This window comes from Zalophus californianus, chromosome 1 (assembly GCF_009762305.2).
Source record: "Zalophus californianus isolate mZalCal1 chromosome 1, mZalCal1.pri.v2, whole genome shotgun sequence".
NCBI lineage: Eukaryota > Metazoa > Chordata > Mammalia > Carnivora > Otariidae > Zalophus > Zalophus californianus.
In genome coordinates this window covers 204,482,581-204,499,765 of record NC_045595.1, presented here as the reverse complement: position 1 = coordinate 204,499,765, position 17,185 = coordinate 204,482,581, and the positions used below count along the sequence as shown (strand labels likewise).

Genomic DNA, 17,185 nt, shown 5'->3' with positions numbered 1-17,185 from the left:
CTGTGCGGGTCAGGACATGGGCACCATGCTCTCCATGCTTCTTAATGGCTTCTGCCGAGCATGGACCAACACCTCGCTGTGTCCTCAGGTCCTGTGTCTGTCCAGTGGATTGGGTCTGTCTGAGGTACTTCAGACAGGGCCAGCTTGTGCTCATCTGATGATTCTAACAAGTACTTAAGTCCTATGCATCTTGTTTGGACCCCAAAGTGCTTTATCTGTAAGACATATTCGTCTATTTAAGGCATTAATGCTTTCTGTAAAGGCTTTCAGATTCTGGCCAAAAAGATGTCTTCATTCTAGAATCTACTAGAAGAATGCCATGAATCTGCTAACAGGCCTTCCTTCCCTCAATCCCACTGGGGGCAGAGGGCCAGTTGAGAGCTGGGCACTCCGCAAAAGAAAACCCGCAGAATAGCAATCCCGACCCCTGTGAATGTCCTCGATCGAGGAATGGCCAGGAGGTTTGGCCTGGAGTAGGAAATCGGGAAGCGGCTGTTCCAGTGATGGCACTGGTCACTGAAGTCACTTCTGCCCTTCAGTCCTGCCGATTTTCAGAGGCCTTTCCAGCCAACCAGCAGGCTGGCGCAACCAATGTTAGAGTCCTGTTTTCACAAGCTGGGACCCGACACAGAGGCAGTAACACTTGTCCTTCTCTGATGACGGTTAACCTGTGATTGGATTCCTCCGAGACTTACCTGTTCCACGTGCAGCCCTCACACTTCGGGGTGTGAAGTACGTCCTGATGGACGAGAACCTTTAGAGTACCTGGTACGGGCCAGGCACAGCAATTTGCACTATGCCCACACCACCAGAAAGTTCCGTAAATAAGGGGATAGGACACCATCTGCAGTAAAGCTCATGATGTAGACTTTGGCATCTCTGCACCCTGGGACAGGAGCCGGGTGGCTAGGAACATGTCCCGGGGCCACCGAGGGGTTGTGCGTGCAAGCCTGCACTGCTGCTCCCAAGCTGGGGGGCACCCCAGCTTCTCCAAGCCTCAGTCTCCTCCCCTGTAGATGGGAGCGACAACGCCCACTTCCAGAGTAGCTGCAAGAGGGAAGCAAGGTGATGAAGAATTTAGTAGAGGGCTTCAGAGACGTAAAGATGTCAGTAAACATTAATTACTGGCTCCATCACCTACTTCCCTGGGTCATCTGACCCCGAGGATCAATTGATGAAACACAGCACTCACCTGCCTCGTGGTCACATGACAAAGTCCGTCTGGTACTGCCGGTCAACGTCTCAGGGCCTCAAGGGCTTGTCCAGCGCCCCTGGTTCCTAATAGAGCTCCATCGGTCCTCCGGGGAGGCCTCTCCCTAGTAAAATACCCTTGATCCTGGCAGACTCCCACCCCCAATAGAAGATGCAGCTTTGGAAACCACATCTTACAATTTATCACAACCTTGTGATACAGGTGGGGTAGACATCACCCTACGTTCAAATGAGGAAAGAGGTTGAGGGGCTCTGGGGTGTGCCCAGTGTCACGTGCTTGACCGGCTGGTGGATCAAGTCCCCAAGCCCTGGTCTTTTCGTGCCCCATTTCGTGCTGGTCCACCACGTCTCTGACCATACCCTGTCACGTGGCCTTCCGTCGCTGGAGCCAGCAGGCAAAGCGAATCTTAGTTGAGTCCCTGTGTCCCTTCCCTCTCTGTACCTAAGATGCTCTTGATTCACCCCCAGGTCAGATCTTCCCTACATTTTGCCTCCTGTTGGCCTTCCAGAGAAAAGTGCTCCAGACACCAGTTGTCTCAGGTGCCGGTTCCAAGGTCAGCCTCCAAGAGAGTTTGGACAGCAAACTGATTCCCTTCCTAGAGCTACCCCCGGGGCGGGGGTGGGGGGGGTTGGTGGCAGAGGCAGGACAACTGCAGCTCGGAAGTCCTGCAGGGCATGACGTGGCCTGGGGCCATCCTGCATCCTCGTGCTGGGACCAACGTGCCTTCCAGCTGGCATGACACTGCCCTCCTGCCGATCATGCTTGTCTGAAACTCTGGCTTCCTCCCGGCCAACCACCTACATAATCACCTGACAACTGACAGACACCACGTTGGGGCCTGTTGGTACTTTCCCAGAAGCCAGGAGTGCCCAGACTGCCGGTTGGCCCCCACATCCAGTCACCAAACTTTTAGCTGGGCATAGGGCCACCCAGCTAGGGACTGCATTTACTAGTGTCCCTTGCAATATCCGACCAGGGAATGAAGCTCCAGCAGATAAGCAAGGGGAGGGAATGATGTGTGGGTCTTCCTGGATTGACCTCAAGAGGAACCAGCTTGCAATCCTCTCAGGAGGTCCCCTTTCCTTCTGGCTACATGCAGAGGAGAAGGTGAGAGGGGAAGCCACCACACCCCAAGACAGAGCCTAGTGATTTCACGGGCGTGGCCACCCTGCCCAGCCAGACCTTGGACCTCTGGGCCGTTAACAAGAGGGAGAAAAACAAACCTCCCTTGTTGAAGCCATTGGATGTTGGGTCTAAGTGCCAGCAGCTGAGTCTGTAACCTGACCAGTATCCCAAGTTCCCCAAGCCCTGTCTGCCTTCGTCCTAGCTTGCCTCCTGACTGCAGCCAGCACCCCATGGCTCTCGACAGACCGTGACACACATGTCACTGTAAAACCACAAGCTTCTTAGACACGTGGCGGCTGATGGACAAAATCTCTTTGGGAGAACCTTTTGCTGTAACATTGCCCAAATCCTTCAGATCAAACCCAATAACCTTCCTGTTGGTTAAGCACATAGCAACAGGGGAAATGATGAAATGCTTCAAATACTGCCCTATGGGATCATCAGATCATCCGCGGGTTACTCTACCCACAGATCTGTGTACAATGGTATTCATGCAAGGGGAAAATTGTAAAGCAAGCTAAAGATGTCTAACTATTTGAGATGGTTTAAATAAATTAGGATGCATTCAGACAATGAGATACTATGCAGGCCTTAAAAATCAAGTTGTGGAAGAATATGACTTGAAAGCAATCAATAATAAAATAGTGAAAAGATTTATATAAATTGTGTAATTGAACATCGCCTTGCATAAGGGAAGTGCTCAATGAATATTAGCTATTTAAGTAGTATAAGAGCATCTTGGGGCACCTGGGTGGCTCAGTTGGTTAAGCATCCAACCCTTGATCTCAGCCCAGGTCTTGATCTCAGGGCTGTGAGTTTGAGCCCTGTGTTGGGCTCAACACTGGGCATGGAGCCTACTTTAAAAATAAAAACAAAAAGAGCATCTAGCACACACACACACACACACACAGAGCAAGAAAATACAGGAATGATGAGCATCAAAATGTTAACATTTATTTTTGTGTAGAAGAATATCTCCATTAACTGATTTTATTTCCTTTGTACTTTTATGTGTTTGCTGAATTTTCAGCATTAACAAATATTTCTATAATTAGGAAAAAACAATAAATATTCTAGAATAAAATATTTCCTTGATTATGCTGGCTCCTAAATTGGGTTAAATAGGTATCTATTCAACATGTTTTACACCGGCGATTCCTTCCACCTTCCGAGCTGTGCAAGGGGGACCTTGTCAATCTCAGAGAGAACTAGGTGTAGTTTGGAAAAGAAATGCAATATTTTCTTTGTTTATGATGAGATTTAATTTATTTTTTAAACCTCAAGAAACCAAGGGAAGGGCATAGGATTTTTATGTTTATCAAAAACGGGGCCTCCTGGTTTAAAAAGGGTGAAGACAAGCTATTTTAGTGTGCAAATTTTTTTTAACGTGCCATAACAATTCAACTGGTGTTCAAGCCAACCAGAGAGCTTAAAGGACTGGTTCATATTCAGAGAAATCAGTGACGAAATAGGGAAGAATTACCTTAAAACCAGATTACAAGAAAATGCTATAAATCATCCCCTAAAATTCAGATAACAACAAAATTCAGTGTTGGGTTTGCTAATGGTGCCCAGAGTTAAAACTCAAGGTTCTGAACACAGCGTTGTTTGTGTAGGAAACTTCTCGGAAAGCCAAAGTAATACTCTGAATGTCTTTGTAAGACAATCTTAGCTTTATGTTCCCCTGTCAGCACCCCTTGTGTTTCTTCCCCTACACCTCACAGACTTCTCAAACTCTCAGAAGTAGTCAGTACTGGGAAATCAAGTTCTAGTTGGTACTAACATCTGTCTGAAGAAAGCATGGGAAGGGTTGTTGGTTTGGTTTGGTTTGGTTTTGCATAGTTTTCCTTCCACGACTACAACCTTACCCGTGGGAGAAGGAAGTGCAGGAAGAGAAGCCATTTACAGAGATATCTGCTTCCTGTCTGCTCAGAAGGGAGGTGGGCAGAAAGAACCCAAAATAATCCACCGTGACAGGGTTGGCTTTCTCATTTTATTCATGAACCATGTGAATTTAAACCATCCAGGTCAAAATGAACACAGAGCTGTTTTGAAGAGATTGTTCTTTTTTAGGTTCAAGATACACAGGAATAGCAATCTATTGATGTCGCTACTAGTTTAAGAAAAAAGAAAAAATCAGTTACCATAGTCTGAATCAGTAAAATTTAAAACATTTCATACATAATAGGGTGCCAAAGGAACACTCAAACAGCAGAACTAACCTCATCTTCTTTTAAACAAACAAACGAAAAAGCAACCTCAAGTTTTGGCCCTGCTTCATCAAACCTTAGACAGATACATAATTCTACAGTTTATAATAGAGTCTAATGTTTAGAACTCCATGGACATTACATATCAGACAATATAGTCTCCCTTCCATGGAAAATTAAGCAGTACCATTATTTGGCAACAGAAGTATATTACAGTCAACAGGACATCCATGGCTGGGTGGTGGGGGGGTGGCCTGGTCTCACCCCGACTCCCGCCCCCACCGGGGAAGGGTTGTGAGGAGAGCAATATGCCACCAGCACTGTGACCCACTTGTGACTAGAAACACAAGGGACTCGTGTCCGACTGATACATTCTCTTCCAAACAGGTAAAGGCTAACCGGAGTGGCTTGTAAGCACTGCTGGGCAGGACCCTCATGCTCTGGCTTTTCCTGTCCCCCAAATTTTCAAGACAACTAGGACCCAAGAAGCAGCTGACTGGATGACTCGTTCCCACTCACAGCCCTATTGTTGCCCCAGCCAAGAGCGGACGGTGCTGAGAAAGGTCAGCACCTGTGCTGGGCGGATGGACTAGAGCTCGTCTGGTTCTGCTGGCTGGCCTGGGATGGTCTCCCCAGGCCGAGCTTGAACAAGATCTCTGAATGGCTCCACCTGTGGGAACAGAGTCAGTTACATCCCCCAAGTTCCTCAAGGTGATTTGCAGGTTCCTTGTATGACTCAACAGATTCCAGGAAGCTTCCAGAAATCACAAATTCCCGCCCCCTGAAGTCCAGGAAATCACGTGGACTCCAGTGTTCCCCAATCTCAGGCTTATCAAAAAGGGACTCCAACTGTTGGTTAGCAGCATCAAGAAGCACACAGCTAACTGTTGAAAGACATGCTGAAAACCCAAGGCTCACACTCCCCGCAAATCCCCCGCAAGCCATCGGCCCTACGCTCTCCCTGGCAAGGACCCAGACGCAGGGCCCCCGTCTTCCCAGAAACAGGCTATTTTCTCCACTGCGTCACTTCTGGTCTGTCAGGAGAGGCCGACCCCCGACTTGCCACCTCCTGAAATGACTCCCGAATGCATCTCTCAGCTGAGGGCTTAGACGTTGAGTTTCATGGGACTGTGTATTCCATCTCTCCACAGGGAGCCTGCAGGGACATTCCTGGTGGCCAGTCTGTCCCCTAGAAGCAGCCTGGACTTCTCACCCTTTTCTGGGAAGGAGAAGAGGAGGAAGGCCTCTCATCCCTGGGATCTCCATGAGGGCATCTGAGGAGGCTGCTTGGCACTGCCTGTGTTGTGTGCCCAGAAACAGCTTAACCCAGACACTCCACACTTTGTTCTTCAAAACCCGCCCCGCCCCCGCCAGCTATGCGACGGGTGGGGATGGTGAAGATGCTCCAGGAAATTTCGTTAAAAACGCGACCACCAAAGGAATATGCCGAATCTATGCAGAAAGAGAGCTGTAGAGGGTGATCTGGAAGTCAGGGGCAGGGCACCTCCCTTTATGTTCTGAAATCTCTAGAAGGGTGTTTGGTTCAGTCTGGAATTCCTGACCAATCTGCCAGAACTTCTGGAAGCTTCTGTGGCACATGGATCTGATGGGAAACAGGCTCTCAAACCTCTTGTCCTTCCAACACAACCACCCTCCAGAATGTGACCTATTCAAACCAAGGTCCCAGCTGAGGTCATAGCTACAGGATACTTGTCATTTTTTCACACCACCCATTTCACTTCCATTAATCATATTCTCTGCCCCCCCCCCCAAAATTACTTCTTTGAATTTCTAACATACGCAACTCGGATTTTCTTTTGAATATAAGAAATTTAGTTGGGCTGGGCCCAAGTAATCTGATTAAGCATTTTCTACTCCTGGTTTTTAAATTTTTTTTTCTATAGTTCTATGCACTTAAATTAGATTCCTAAAATACTCTCATATACATACAGAAAAATAATCTCTCAATGACAAATCACATTTTACAATAACAAGTTAAATATTTCGACTACAGAATCTGTGTTAGTTTATGCAACATTGACCAGCATAGCCTCTTGCATACCATATATACATTTAGTCAGGGACATTCCCATAAACACACAGCAGAGATTTCAAGACAAACCTTTTGAAGAGCATAGCTTTTTCAGGTTATGTAGTGGAATTCTGCATTTTTCTTAGCTGGAAACTGTATCAAATGCAGAAAACCAGATGCCAAGAGCTGATTATCATACACAGGACATTTTTTGTTGTTGTTGTACATTTCTCATCTATATACATGTATTTACACATATGTTGACCACCTATAGATGGGAGGGTACAAAGCTAATGTAGCTAAGGCGATACAACATGAACTACATGATTGCCAACTTCCCTATCTACACAGGGTTACAAAGTTAGGAAGAAGGGGGCTGGGAGGGTATAGACTTCAGCTAGCTGGGTTTCAGCTGACATCATCTGAAGTTGGCTTCACAGTTCAAAGACACTTGGGCTATTGGCAATGTGTGTTTTAAACACATGTGTAAAAGTAAATATCATTACCAAAGATCTTGCCAGAATATCTGCTTTCCGACACAGTGACTATTTAGCAGATGATGTTTGAAGGATGCTGATTTATAAAATGCCCATCAAAATATTCGTTCGTGAAAAATAATGCCAGCACGATGTTAATTAAACGCCTGCAGAAAATATTTTCTGAGCTTTCAGTAGTGTAGAAGATTGCATTACACGGAGAAACAAAGCTCTAATTTGCCATTTCATTCAAAGTGAGGCAGTCACGTCCACAAAGATGAATTTGCAACGTCTGTGCAACTTTCTGTCAACATTTTTACTTAGCAAGCTTTATAATCCCAGATGGAACTGGGGAACAGAAAGGATTATTGCTCTGTGTGTCTAGACATGAGACTGATTTGCCAAGAGCCAGCAGAACTGCAAAGGTTTTGGAGCGTCCAGCCCAGTGCAAGAAAAGGAAACAAGAAGCTGCTTTGTGAAAGAAAGCGACAGCCAGCGCCCGGAAGGAGGATCAATTCCAAGATCATGTGCCTCCAGGAGCTTCTACACCTGGAGGCTACTCCCACAGTGGGTTTTTTCCTCTTTCCTGACCTTGCCCGGCTCTAAGGCCATCCATGCCATCCTACAGGGAGAGCCCAGCTGGGAAGCCCTGCCTCGCAGCTGCGTGCGGACCCCGCAACTCTCTCTCCAGCGAGTGGCCTTGGACGAAGGAGCGTCCAGACCCCGGGGAAGGGACATGAGCCCGTCCCCCAGCCTCCCTGTCACCTGGATGGTCCCTTAAGTCAGAGGCTCAAAAAGCCTCTCTGTCCTACCAAGAAAGGGGAGAAAAGTCCTCAGTGGCCAACTGATGATCAAAAGGAAGGGTTTTATTTCTAATTAATGGGTTAAAGGCTCAAAGGCCTCTGGACACCTTGCAGCACACCCTCGCGGCGGGGCGAAGAGATTGGCAGGTGACTCCCTCTCTGGCCCTGGGGCACAGCTGTTGCCTAGGGGCTCGGGGCTTGTACCCTCTGATTAGTCTAGACCATTTGGGCTCCTGTGAAATAAAAGCAGACATTTTACAAAGTACCGCAGCCCAGCTCCCCACAGCCTGCCGGGGGGCTTACCAAAGACAGACGACGAAGCCCCACCTGCCGCAAGCACCACCGGAAAAGCCCGGCGGGCCCAGGACCAGCCTCCTGGGCGTAGGAGCCGCGCGGTCACACAGGGCCATGGCCTTAGAAGGGCCCAGGCTGAGCTTAATTCTCTGCTGTCACCGCCTCCCAATTCTTAATAATTTTCAACAAGGGGCCTCGAGTTTTCATTTCGTAGTGGGGCCTGAGAGCAACAATGGGAGAGTCAGACCCATCTGTCTCCTTGTGCAATCCACGTATCTTCATTTCTCCTGGTGACACACAAACACACACATATCACGTGCACACACACTCAGGTGCACACCACACACACATACCACATGCACCACACAGTCTCACACACCAGACTACACACACACTCACACACACCACAGTCTCACACTCATACTCTCCTCTCACACACCACACACTCACACACCACACACTCATACTCTCACACACCACACACTCTTAAACACACACTCAGCAAACCACACGCACCCTCTCACATACACACCATACACATTTACACACACACCACACAGTCACACTCACACTCATACTTTCCTCTCCCAGACCACACACACACTCTCACACACACACACCACACATTGTCACACACCACACACACACACCACAGATACTGTCACACACTCACACTCATACTCTCCTCACACACATACCACACACACCACAGACCACACACACCCCATACTCAACACCACACACACTGCCACACATATACCACATTCGCACACACCACACTCACACTCTCATACACACCATATACATACACACTCACACCACACACACTCATCCGCTCACACACACCTCCCACACCCCCCACACAATTAGCTTCTGTGTCCCCCACCAGTTCTCTGCATCTGAAATTTGGGAAGTCCCAGTAGAGAAGACCTGACTTCTAGAACCCTAGTGGGAGAGGGCGCCTCCTGGAGGGGGGGGACAGTGGGGGACACCTCCAACTTACACCCAAGACCCCCGGGGAGGCTGAATCTCAGGGAGGGGCTTTCACAAAGCAGACGCAGGAACGGTGGGAAGGCCAAAGACCCCCTCCGCCCCCCGGGCCAGCCCCAGCCCCAGCAGCAGACAGCGGCAAAGGGCTCACTAGGTACCCCGGGAGCGCTGAGTTCCCGGCCCACGCCTGCCGCCAACGTCCTGCCCTCTCCCGCCTCCAGTCTCACCATCCTCGAGCTGCCCCCGGGATTTGCTCGAGAGCCGCAGTAGAGGGAGCCAGCACCCCGGGATCCAGAGTGGGAGTGTTCTAGAATCCAGTGGGGTTGGAGAACAAGGCCCCCGGGGACCCTCAGGTTTCCAGCAGGGAGATCGCCCCCTGGCGGCGACAGTGGGTAGAAGGGCAGCCGCGGGCTCCTCCACCGGACGCTGCCAAGCCACCGCCCCCCCTTTCTCTGGGTCCCCGATCACCCTCTGCCAGAGGGACCCCCTTCTTTTTAGACAGAAAAACAGGAGGAAGTAAGCTATTTGAGCATAAGAGGAGAAATGCAGAGGAACGGGGTTTTAGAAACAGCCACACGGGAATGTTATTTTTTTTAAATGATAAAAGTACAAAACCAGTGTCCCTAGAAGAAAAAAAATCTCTATTCCTTCCACTGCATAAAAAGAAACCCTGGTTACTGGTTAGTTCTCAGGAAATATCAGAGAAACGCTCCATTTTTTTTTTCAAGGCTGACCAAATGAGCCCACTTCTGAGCACAGTTTTACTTGGTGGGCTTTCAATACTAAAATAGTCACACAATTCAGATGATAGTAACAATAGAAGCTGGTATAGAAAGTAGAACAGAATCCTATTAAAAACAACTCACAAAATCCCTGACATACAGTAGGAGCAAATTTACCCTGAAATACGACAATCACATATAGTGTCCAAAAAAAATCACTCTATTATGTGTGTGTTATCTAGATCCCCAAGGCCAGAGCAATGAGGGTTCCTCTTCACGGAGGAACTGATCTGCCTGCCACTGATATAATTATTTAGAGGTGGAGATGAATTTTTACAAGCATTGGGTGTTAAATAACGTAAAATCAGATCCACAACTAGGCTACCAAAACCACAGAGGCAGGCCCCTCCCGTCCACCTCCCAGTCCCTAAGACAGTGGCCTGGAGCAGGATGGAGACTCCCTGAATCAGAACAGTATGCTATTAGCATTACTGACTCATACTAAGAGATCACAACCCAGAGATAAGACTTCCCAACCCAGATGGTGGCATCTGGGTTTTAATGCTCTCGAGAGAGAGAGCTGATAGACGTTTCTAGCCTTGCCGTGGAGTAAGATTTCCATGCTTATCAGGAATAGATTCTGGCTCCTACACATGTCAGGTGATGTACCTTAACCAAGCTGGATGACCTACAAACACATCCTGGATCTGACACCAGGCAAGGTGAGGAAAGGGGAGTTCTAGAACTTTCCTTTCCTCTCGCTCAAATAAACGGCTGTTTTCCAAGTACAATCAACACGCCAACTTGATTTACAGGATATGAAGCGGCCCCCACCAAACATGGCTCAGGGCACTGCCAGGAGAGTCTTGGCTGCTGACCTGGGCCATTCCCGGCAGGAAGGGGCATGTCAGCACCTCAGGGTAGGAACAGAAGGAGGTGTGACTTTGACCAAATACCTCATAGGGCAGCTCCGACAACAGCGTCTGAGGGCTTCACCACGTCACTGGTTTCTGATGCTGCCAACTAGGCTTTTCCTTGGTAGGAACTCAGGTTCCTATGCCAGAAAGCAAAGAAGGAACATCCAGGATCCTTTGTTTTCCTCACCTCACCTTCCAGCACAGGAGCCTCTAAATTAGAGAGCAGGTCCACCTGGAGTAAGCAGACCCTCTGCCAACCTCACATTCACCGCAAGTTGGAAATGACCCCGCTACCTCTAAAGTATGCCGGTGTCCATTTCCAAGTGCTCCGGTCTGCAGGAAGGTTCATCTCCAACCTCAAAAAAAGAAGGCAGTCAAAATAAAATAAAAGGAAAGAAAGCACGTGAAATAAAATTTAAAAACCTACTAGCTGTTTCCAGTGGAAATTCTTCAAGTTGTTACACGCAAAAACAATTTTCTTCTTAGGAATCAAAAAGTCCACCCAACTCAAAAAAGCTATTTGGAGTAGAGAGAGAGAGAAGGCTTTTTCTCCTTCTACAAAGTAGCGCCAAGCTCTAAAATATACTCCCAAATCTCCACCCTTTCGAATAAAACCGGAAGCACCTCATCCGTTCCTCCCTTGTTCTCCAACCCCACTGGATTCTAGAACACTCCCACTCTGTATGGTCAGTGGCTTATGATTGCACCAGCCAGGTCCCGGAGAGACAGCCCACCTGCCTGGTCTTGGACGTCAGACCTGCAATCACCCTTCCCTGGCAGCTCCAGCACCTCATCCCCTGGCCCCAGTTTCTCAGGCATCCCCGGTGACCCTCACCTAGAAGAGTCCCCCTTCCAGAGTCAGGCAAGCCTGGGGTCTGAATGGACAGCACCCTCCAGGCTCTCCTGGTTACAGCAGACCTGGGTCCAGGAGATGCTATTGCCTGCCTATCTGCCAGACGACACAGTATCAGCCAGAGACACCCTGCCCTGGAGGGACTGGATATGGTCTGTCCCTTCAGGAGAGCTAGCCTACAAAAGGCCCCAGTCCGAGGGCTCCTGGCACGCAGGCTGTGAGCAGAAAAGCCCCTTGCTGGGCTGGAGGTCAGTGCAGCTCAGAGAAGGAAGCTTGCAGGGATGTCTGTAGGGCTGGGAACAGGATGCCAGGATACTGTGGCCTATAGACACCCTGCATTTAGAAGCACAGAGCTGGGAAACAGATTGCTTACTGGAAAGAGACGTTTCATCTCTTTGAAAGGTAGCCCAGGCGGCCAAAAAGGCAGAAGTGGAAGAATAGAGGTCAAGGAGATCCCAGGTGCTTGGCTACATGTCTCTAACCCCCCAACATGACTCCTGAGTCACAGCTGGATCTGAGGGCCAGATTAACTCATCCATATGCAGGCTCGGTCGCAGGGCAGATTACACCACAAGTCAGAACTACTACCCTGGAAGAACATCTCAGGGATGCTCAATAGTCACTTGGGAAAAAGACACACGCTGCTTTCTCCTGCTACATGAATTCTGATCATGGGACGCTGGGAGCGGGTGACCTCGCAGACCTGAAAGGGTTACAAGATGCTTGTCACTGTGCACGTCACATCCTACCTGCGTAAATAGTGATGACCAGCATGACACACGAAGAAAGCCAATGAAGAAAAGGTCTCCCTCCCAGAAGGAAAGGGATTGGAATGGTGATCCAATACTACCCCATTTACCCATCACATACATTTTGTCTCTACCGTAGAACATGTTTTTCATAAATACACTGAACAAACTGGATTGGTTATAGAAAGAGGAAAGCGTGAGTTGTTATGTCTATTTATAGATTTAATTTCACACAGTTTCTTAACAATGTCAGAAAATATAAACTTAAAGTATTCTAACTATATTTTCTTCTGGGGAGTGGTAAACAAACGCATGCCTGAAGTTAAACTGGGTCTGTAACAGTGTTCAGTTGAAAGTTTCTAACTGAAGGGTGTATCTGTTTTAAAAAATACTTGTCTGTTGTTCTTGATACAAAATTCTACTCTAACTTCAATAAATAAATAATAAAGTGTTTCTTAAAAGTATGAAATGTAAACTTTGTTGCCCTTTCTAACACACACACTTTTCAAAATCGCTTGAAATATGACAGGGCTCCTATGGGAAATTATGACACTACGCATTCGGTTCCCAGCAAAGTGGGGGCTCGGCCACTATGTTGATGCTACCCTTTATAAAGCACTTCTACAACCCTAGTTAAATTCTAAGGACCTACAGTCAAAGAGAACACCGTCTAACACAGGAAAGCTAGACTCCAGTACCAAGAGAACATGCAAAGAACATTTCACGACCACGACAAACTGGGATTAGGAGGACATTCACATGCAAACAAAATACGATCCACACTTTTCATTAGCAAATCAAGTTATTATCCAGTTAACCAGCCTATCTCCTGGCGTTGAAGGGGGGGAAAAAATCAAAGAACTCAAACCAAACAGCTTGGCACATGGTCATACACTCTGGACTCTGGCAACAAGCACATGTATTTCCATTACTGAGGGGTTGGTTTGTGTGTGGAAGAGGTTGGGAGAGGGTCTTAGGTCTTCCTCCCCTGATTTGTGAGGCTTGGTTGTTCCTAGAGCCTTTTCCCCACCACATAATGGAGTTCCTTCACCTCTTTCCACCCCACTTCCAGACGGTCAGTTTTCTTTTTCACGTCCTGGGGACGTCTTTCTTGGGAACAGAGCAAAGACAGCTGCTGGAATTTCCCATGACATTCAGGACCCAGCACATTTAAGCGAAAAGAGGCTCAGAGCTGGTCACCAGCAATTACTCCTGTTAGGAAAAAAAATCACAGGACCTCCAAGCCAAAGAGAATTTTCCAACTGGGCTGGCAACCAGGACTCGCTGACATTGTAAAGTAGCCTTTCAGGTGACCTGTGACGATCTAATCCAGCAGAATCTAACTTTGTAGATAACAAGCTTCCTTAGCCATCTTCCAAGCATACTGGAAATCAAAACTGAATCACCTGATAGTAGCTAGTGATAGTTTTCACTGGCTTCTATCAATAAAAGACGTGGAGGGGACTGGAATGGCTCTAACAATGTCCCTGCTAGAATCTTCCATGGACCAGCTCTTCAAAGAGCTAGCGCACTGGCTGATCAGGAGACCATCCATCTCCCTGAGTGATCATGTCCAGGGCAGCATTTCAAACAAGGTCCCAGTGGGGAAATGAGATTCTGGAGCAGTGGCAGGACCTTCATAATTATTTCTAAACACACGAAGGACTAGGCATTATAGATCAAGGGGCCTATTTGGGGACTGGTGGAGATAAGAAATAGGAGTGTTACATGAGTTCTCCAAAAATACAGAAGACATTGCATTTATAAATCTAGTTTACAGTAACCAGACCCACGCCTCAGGCCCAGGGATGGACCAGACTCCCAACTGAACCTAGCTGGGGGCTCTGGGATTTCAAAGCCCCTAGAAGCCATGCTGAGACCAGCAGTGAGGACAAAGGAAGACACAGTTTTGTTTCATAAAATGGGAAGTTGTTTGGGGGTGGGGGAAGGATTGTCGAGAATTATTCCTAGAAGTTTTGAGGGGCCTGTCTTCACTGTCCCATTGCCCCGTGGCTGAACGTCAAAACGGTGGTCTTAGGTAAGCCACACCACTTCCAGATTGCACCTGCCGCCGCGGGCTGGAACTCGGCCAAGCACACCCTGGGCCCACTCCCTATGGCTCATCAAACAACTGCAGGTCCAAGCGGACCACAATCTCTCCTGTGGGAACTTCGTGTAGCAGGAGACACTTTGTAACTGGACCCTTGGAACCCTGGTCCTTCTTGATGTCGGCCACACGGATCTCTGTCCGACCCAAAAAATCTGCAAGGAGAAAAAACACCCTGCTCAAAGAGAGAATTCCTTTACTTCGAGGCACGTGTTTGGCATATTAGGAATTTCTCAGCAAATTGAGAAATTCGCTTCTTCCAAAAGGGAGTGAGGTCCGTTTACAGGAATCCATGAACTACAATGACAGAGCGTAATTTTTAAATGGAGTACAAGGCAAAAAAGAGGAAAGGACACTAGGGTGGGGACAAAGGTGAGTCTAGAAGAATGTAGGCAAAAACGCAGACTATGACTTTTCCCACACCTGGGGACCTCCGAGTCCCGGGAGGGAAGGCAACCCCAGACGTCCTGTCAGCTGCACAAAGATCGGAAAGTAATATCTCCCTGGGTTGGGAGGCCACTTCATGATGTCACATCCTTTTCAGAAAAGTCAGGGACGGTGAGCGAGGGCTGCTCCTTCCTATGCCCCCTGCATGAGCCAGAGAGCAAATTCGAGGTGTGGGAGAAGAGGCTGCAGGCTCGGCGCTCTCGACACCACTTTTCATCAAATATTGAGCATCAGTAGAAGAGCAGATGTGAATATATTTGAACATGTTTTAAATGTTAGGCAATTACAGGATGGTGTTAAATGGGCCTCCAGACCATAATTCCTTCATTTATTCATTTAGGAATTATTTACTGGAATATACTATGTATGCTCCTGTACAGGAAATAGCCTTCTTTCAGGGGCCCATTTAAAATGTGAGAATTAGGGGCGCCTGGGTGGCTCAGTTGCTAAGCATCTGCCTTCGGCTCAGGTCATGATCTCAGGGTCCTGGGATCGAGCCCCGTGTCGGGCTCCCTGCTCGGCAGAAAGCCTGCTTCTCCCTCTCTCTCTGTTGCTCCTCCTGCTTGTGCTCCCCCACCCACTCTCTCTCTCAAATAAATACATTTAAAAAAATCTTTAAAAAATAAAATAAAATGTGGGAATTGGGGGTGCCTGGCTGGCTCAGTCGGAAGAGCATGAGACTCTTGATCTTGGGGTCATGAGTTCGAGCCCCATGTTGGGTGTAGAGATCGCTAAAAATAAATAAATAAGCTTCAAAAAATAAGATGTGGGAATTTTTCCGGTGTACAGATACGGCTTAATTTTGTCCCTATGCTCATTTCGTGGAAATAATCTCTGCTATAAGAACAACATGAGGATTTTCGATTTATACCCTAGTGGAGTCAAACACTGTGTCATGATATTTCACTATTTAAAACAACCATGACAACCATCCAGTCTCAAACCTTCACTTGTCAGAATAAAAACTGACAGTGAAACGCAGTAGGAGCCCAGGTGTGAGAGACTGTTCTGGGCAATGCTCTAACATTTAGCCAGCTACGTGCCTGTCTTCGGACCATAAATAAAGGTGCCTAACTCACAATGAGATAATTCATATAAAAGTATTAAAAGCCAAAAGCCACATGGAACAATTTAAGCCTCGCACAGATCATACACTAGCAATAATCCCTCACTCCTACCACTTAACTATACTCTTTGAATATAACTGAGACTGTCATCTTTAAATGTACTGTCTGATTTTTATTGGGTGAGGAAGAGAGAGTTTCTCAGAATCATTGGCCAGACCCCTGCTTTTCCAGGCTCACAGCAGAAACGGGAAGCTGGTTGGAGGAATATGCTTCCAACATGATTCCATCCCTTCGATTAAACCAGACGCATCACCCAAAGGGCACCGACTGATTCTTGCCACACCCGTTGTGGGCTGACGTTCTTCTTGCTCAGCTGGCTTATCCATTATCACCGTGGCTTTTGGCCAAGAACTCAAGGCCTGGGCTGAGACTTTGAGGGATAGCCTTTGTTGTAGTCGCTTGCTTTGGGGAAGCATGGGACCATGATGGTCTTTGTCTAAGGCAGCTGGACCACTCTGGACCAAGCACGTTTTGTCCACCTTCTCCCTAGATGCCACAGCATTGGTGAAGGCCTCTGTCTAGGAGAGGTTGAGTCTTGTCTTATGCCAACCTCATCTCTCCGGAGGGAAGCCAAAAAATTCTGGGCACCAAGTTCCCAGATAGGAAGCAATTTACCCACGAAAGTTGAGTGACAGGGAAGGAGGAAGGACACCTCAGGGGGCCATTCTCTACTCACCATCTGGAGAGAACTGGTCCCTCTCAAACACGGTGATGCACAGGACCTCCTGCTCCAGGTCTTTGATGAAGAACTGGCAGTTGGAATTCCACTTGGGATTCAGAGTGTCCTGAATGGTCTTGGTGATGTGACACTGGGAGCCCATGGTCACCTCACAGTACGGGTTACTCTTTCCTAGAGTGGATAGAGTCTGCTGGACTCGTGCCTGGCTGCAGGCTCTCCTGGGCATGGCATGGCAGGGTCCTCGCCACGGTGGGCAGCAATTTCCCTCCATACCCCTCATTTTTACCTCTCCCCATAGCCACATTTGATAAATGGCATAAAATGGAGAATCTAGGGGCACCTGGTGGCTCAGTTGGTTAAGCATCTGCCTGCAGCTCAGGGCATGATCCCAGAGTCCTGGGATCAAGCCCCACGTCGGGCTCCCTGCTCAGTGGAGAGTAT

General features: G+C 48.0%; 1 protein-coding gene across 1 annotated transcript in view; it reads right to left on the bottom strand.

Moving 5' to 3' along the window:
• Positions 1–8,896: 8,896 nt before the first annotated feature.
• Positions 8,897–17,185, bottom strand: part of ITSN1 (intersectin 1) — a 209,368-nt gene continuing 201,079 nt past the window's right edge. The window contains exons 39-40 of the mRNA XM_027583377.2: positions 16,742–16,915; positions 8,897–14,646 (exon numbers count right to left, since the gene is read on the bottom strand). Of these exons, the coding sequence (XP_027439178.1) occupies positions 14,498–14,646; positions 16,742–16,915 (323 nt within the window). The 3' untranslated portion in view covers positions 8,897–14,497. The remainder of the gene's footprint in view (positions 14,647–16,741; positions 16,916–17,185) is intronic.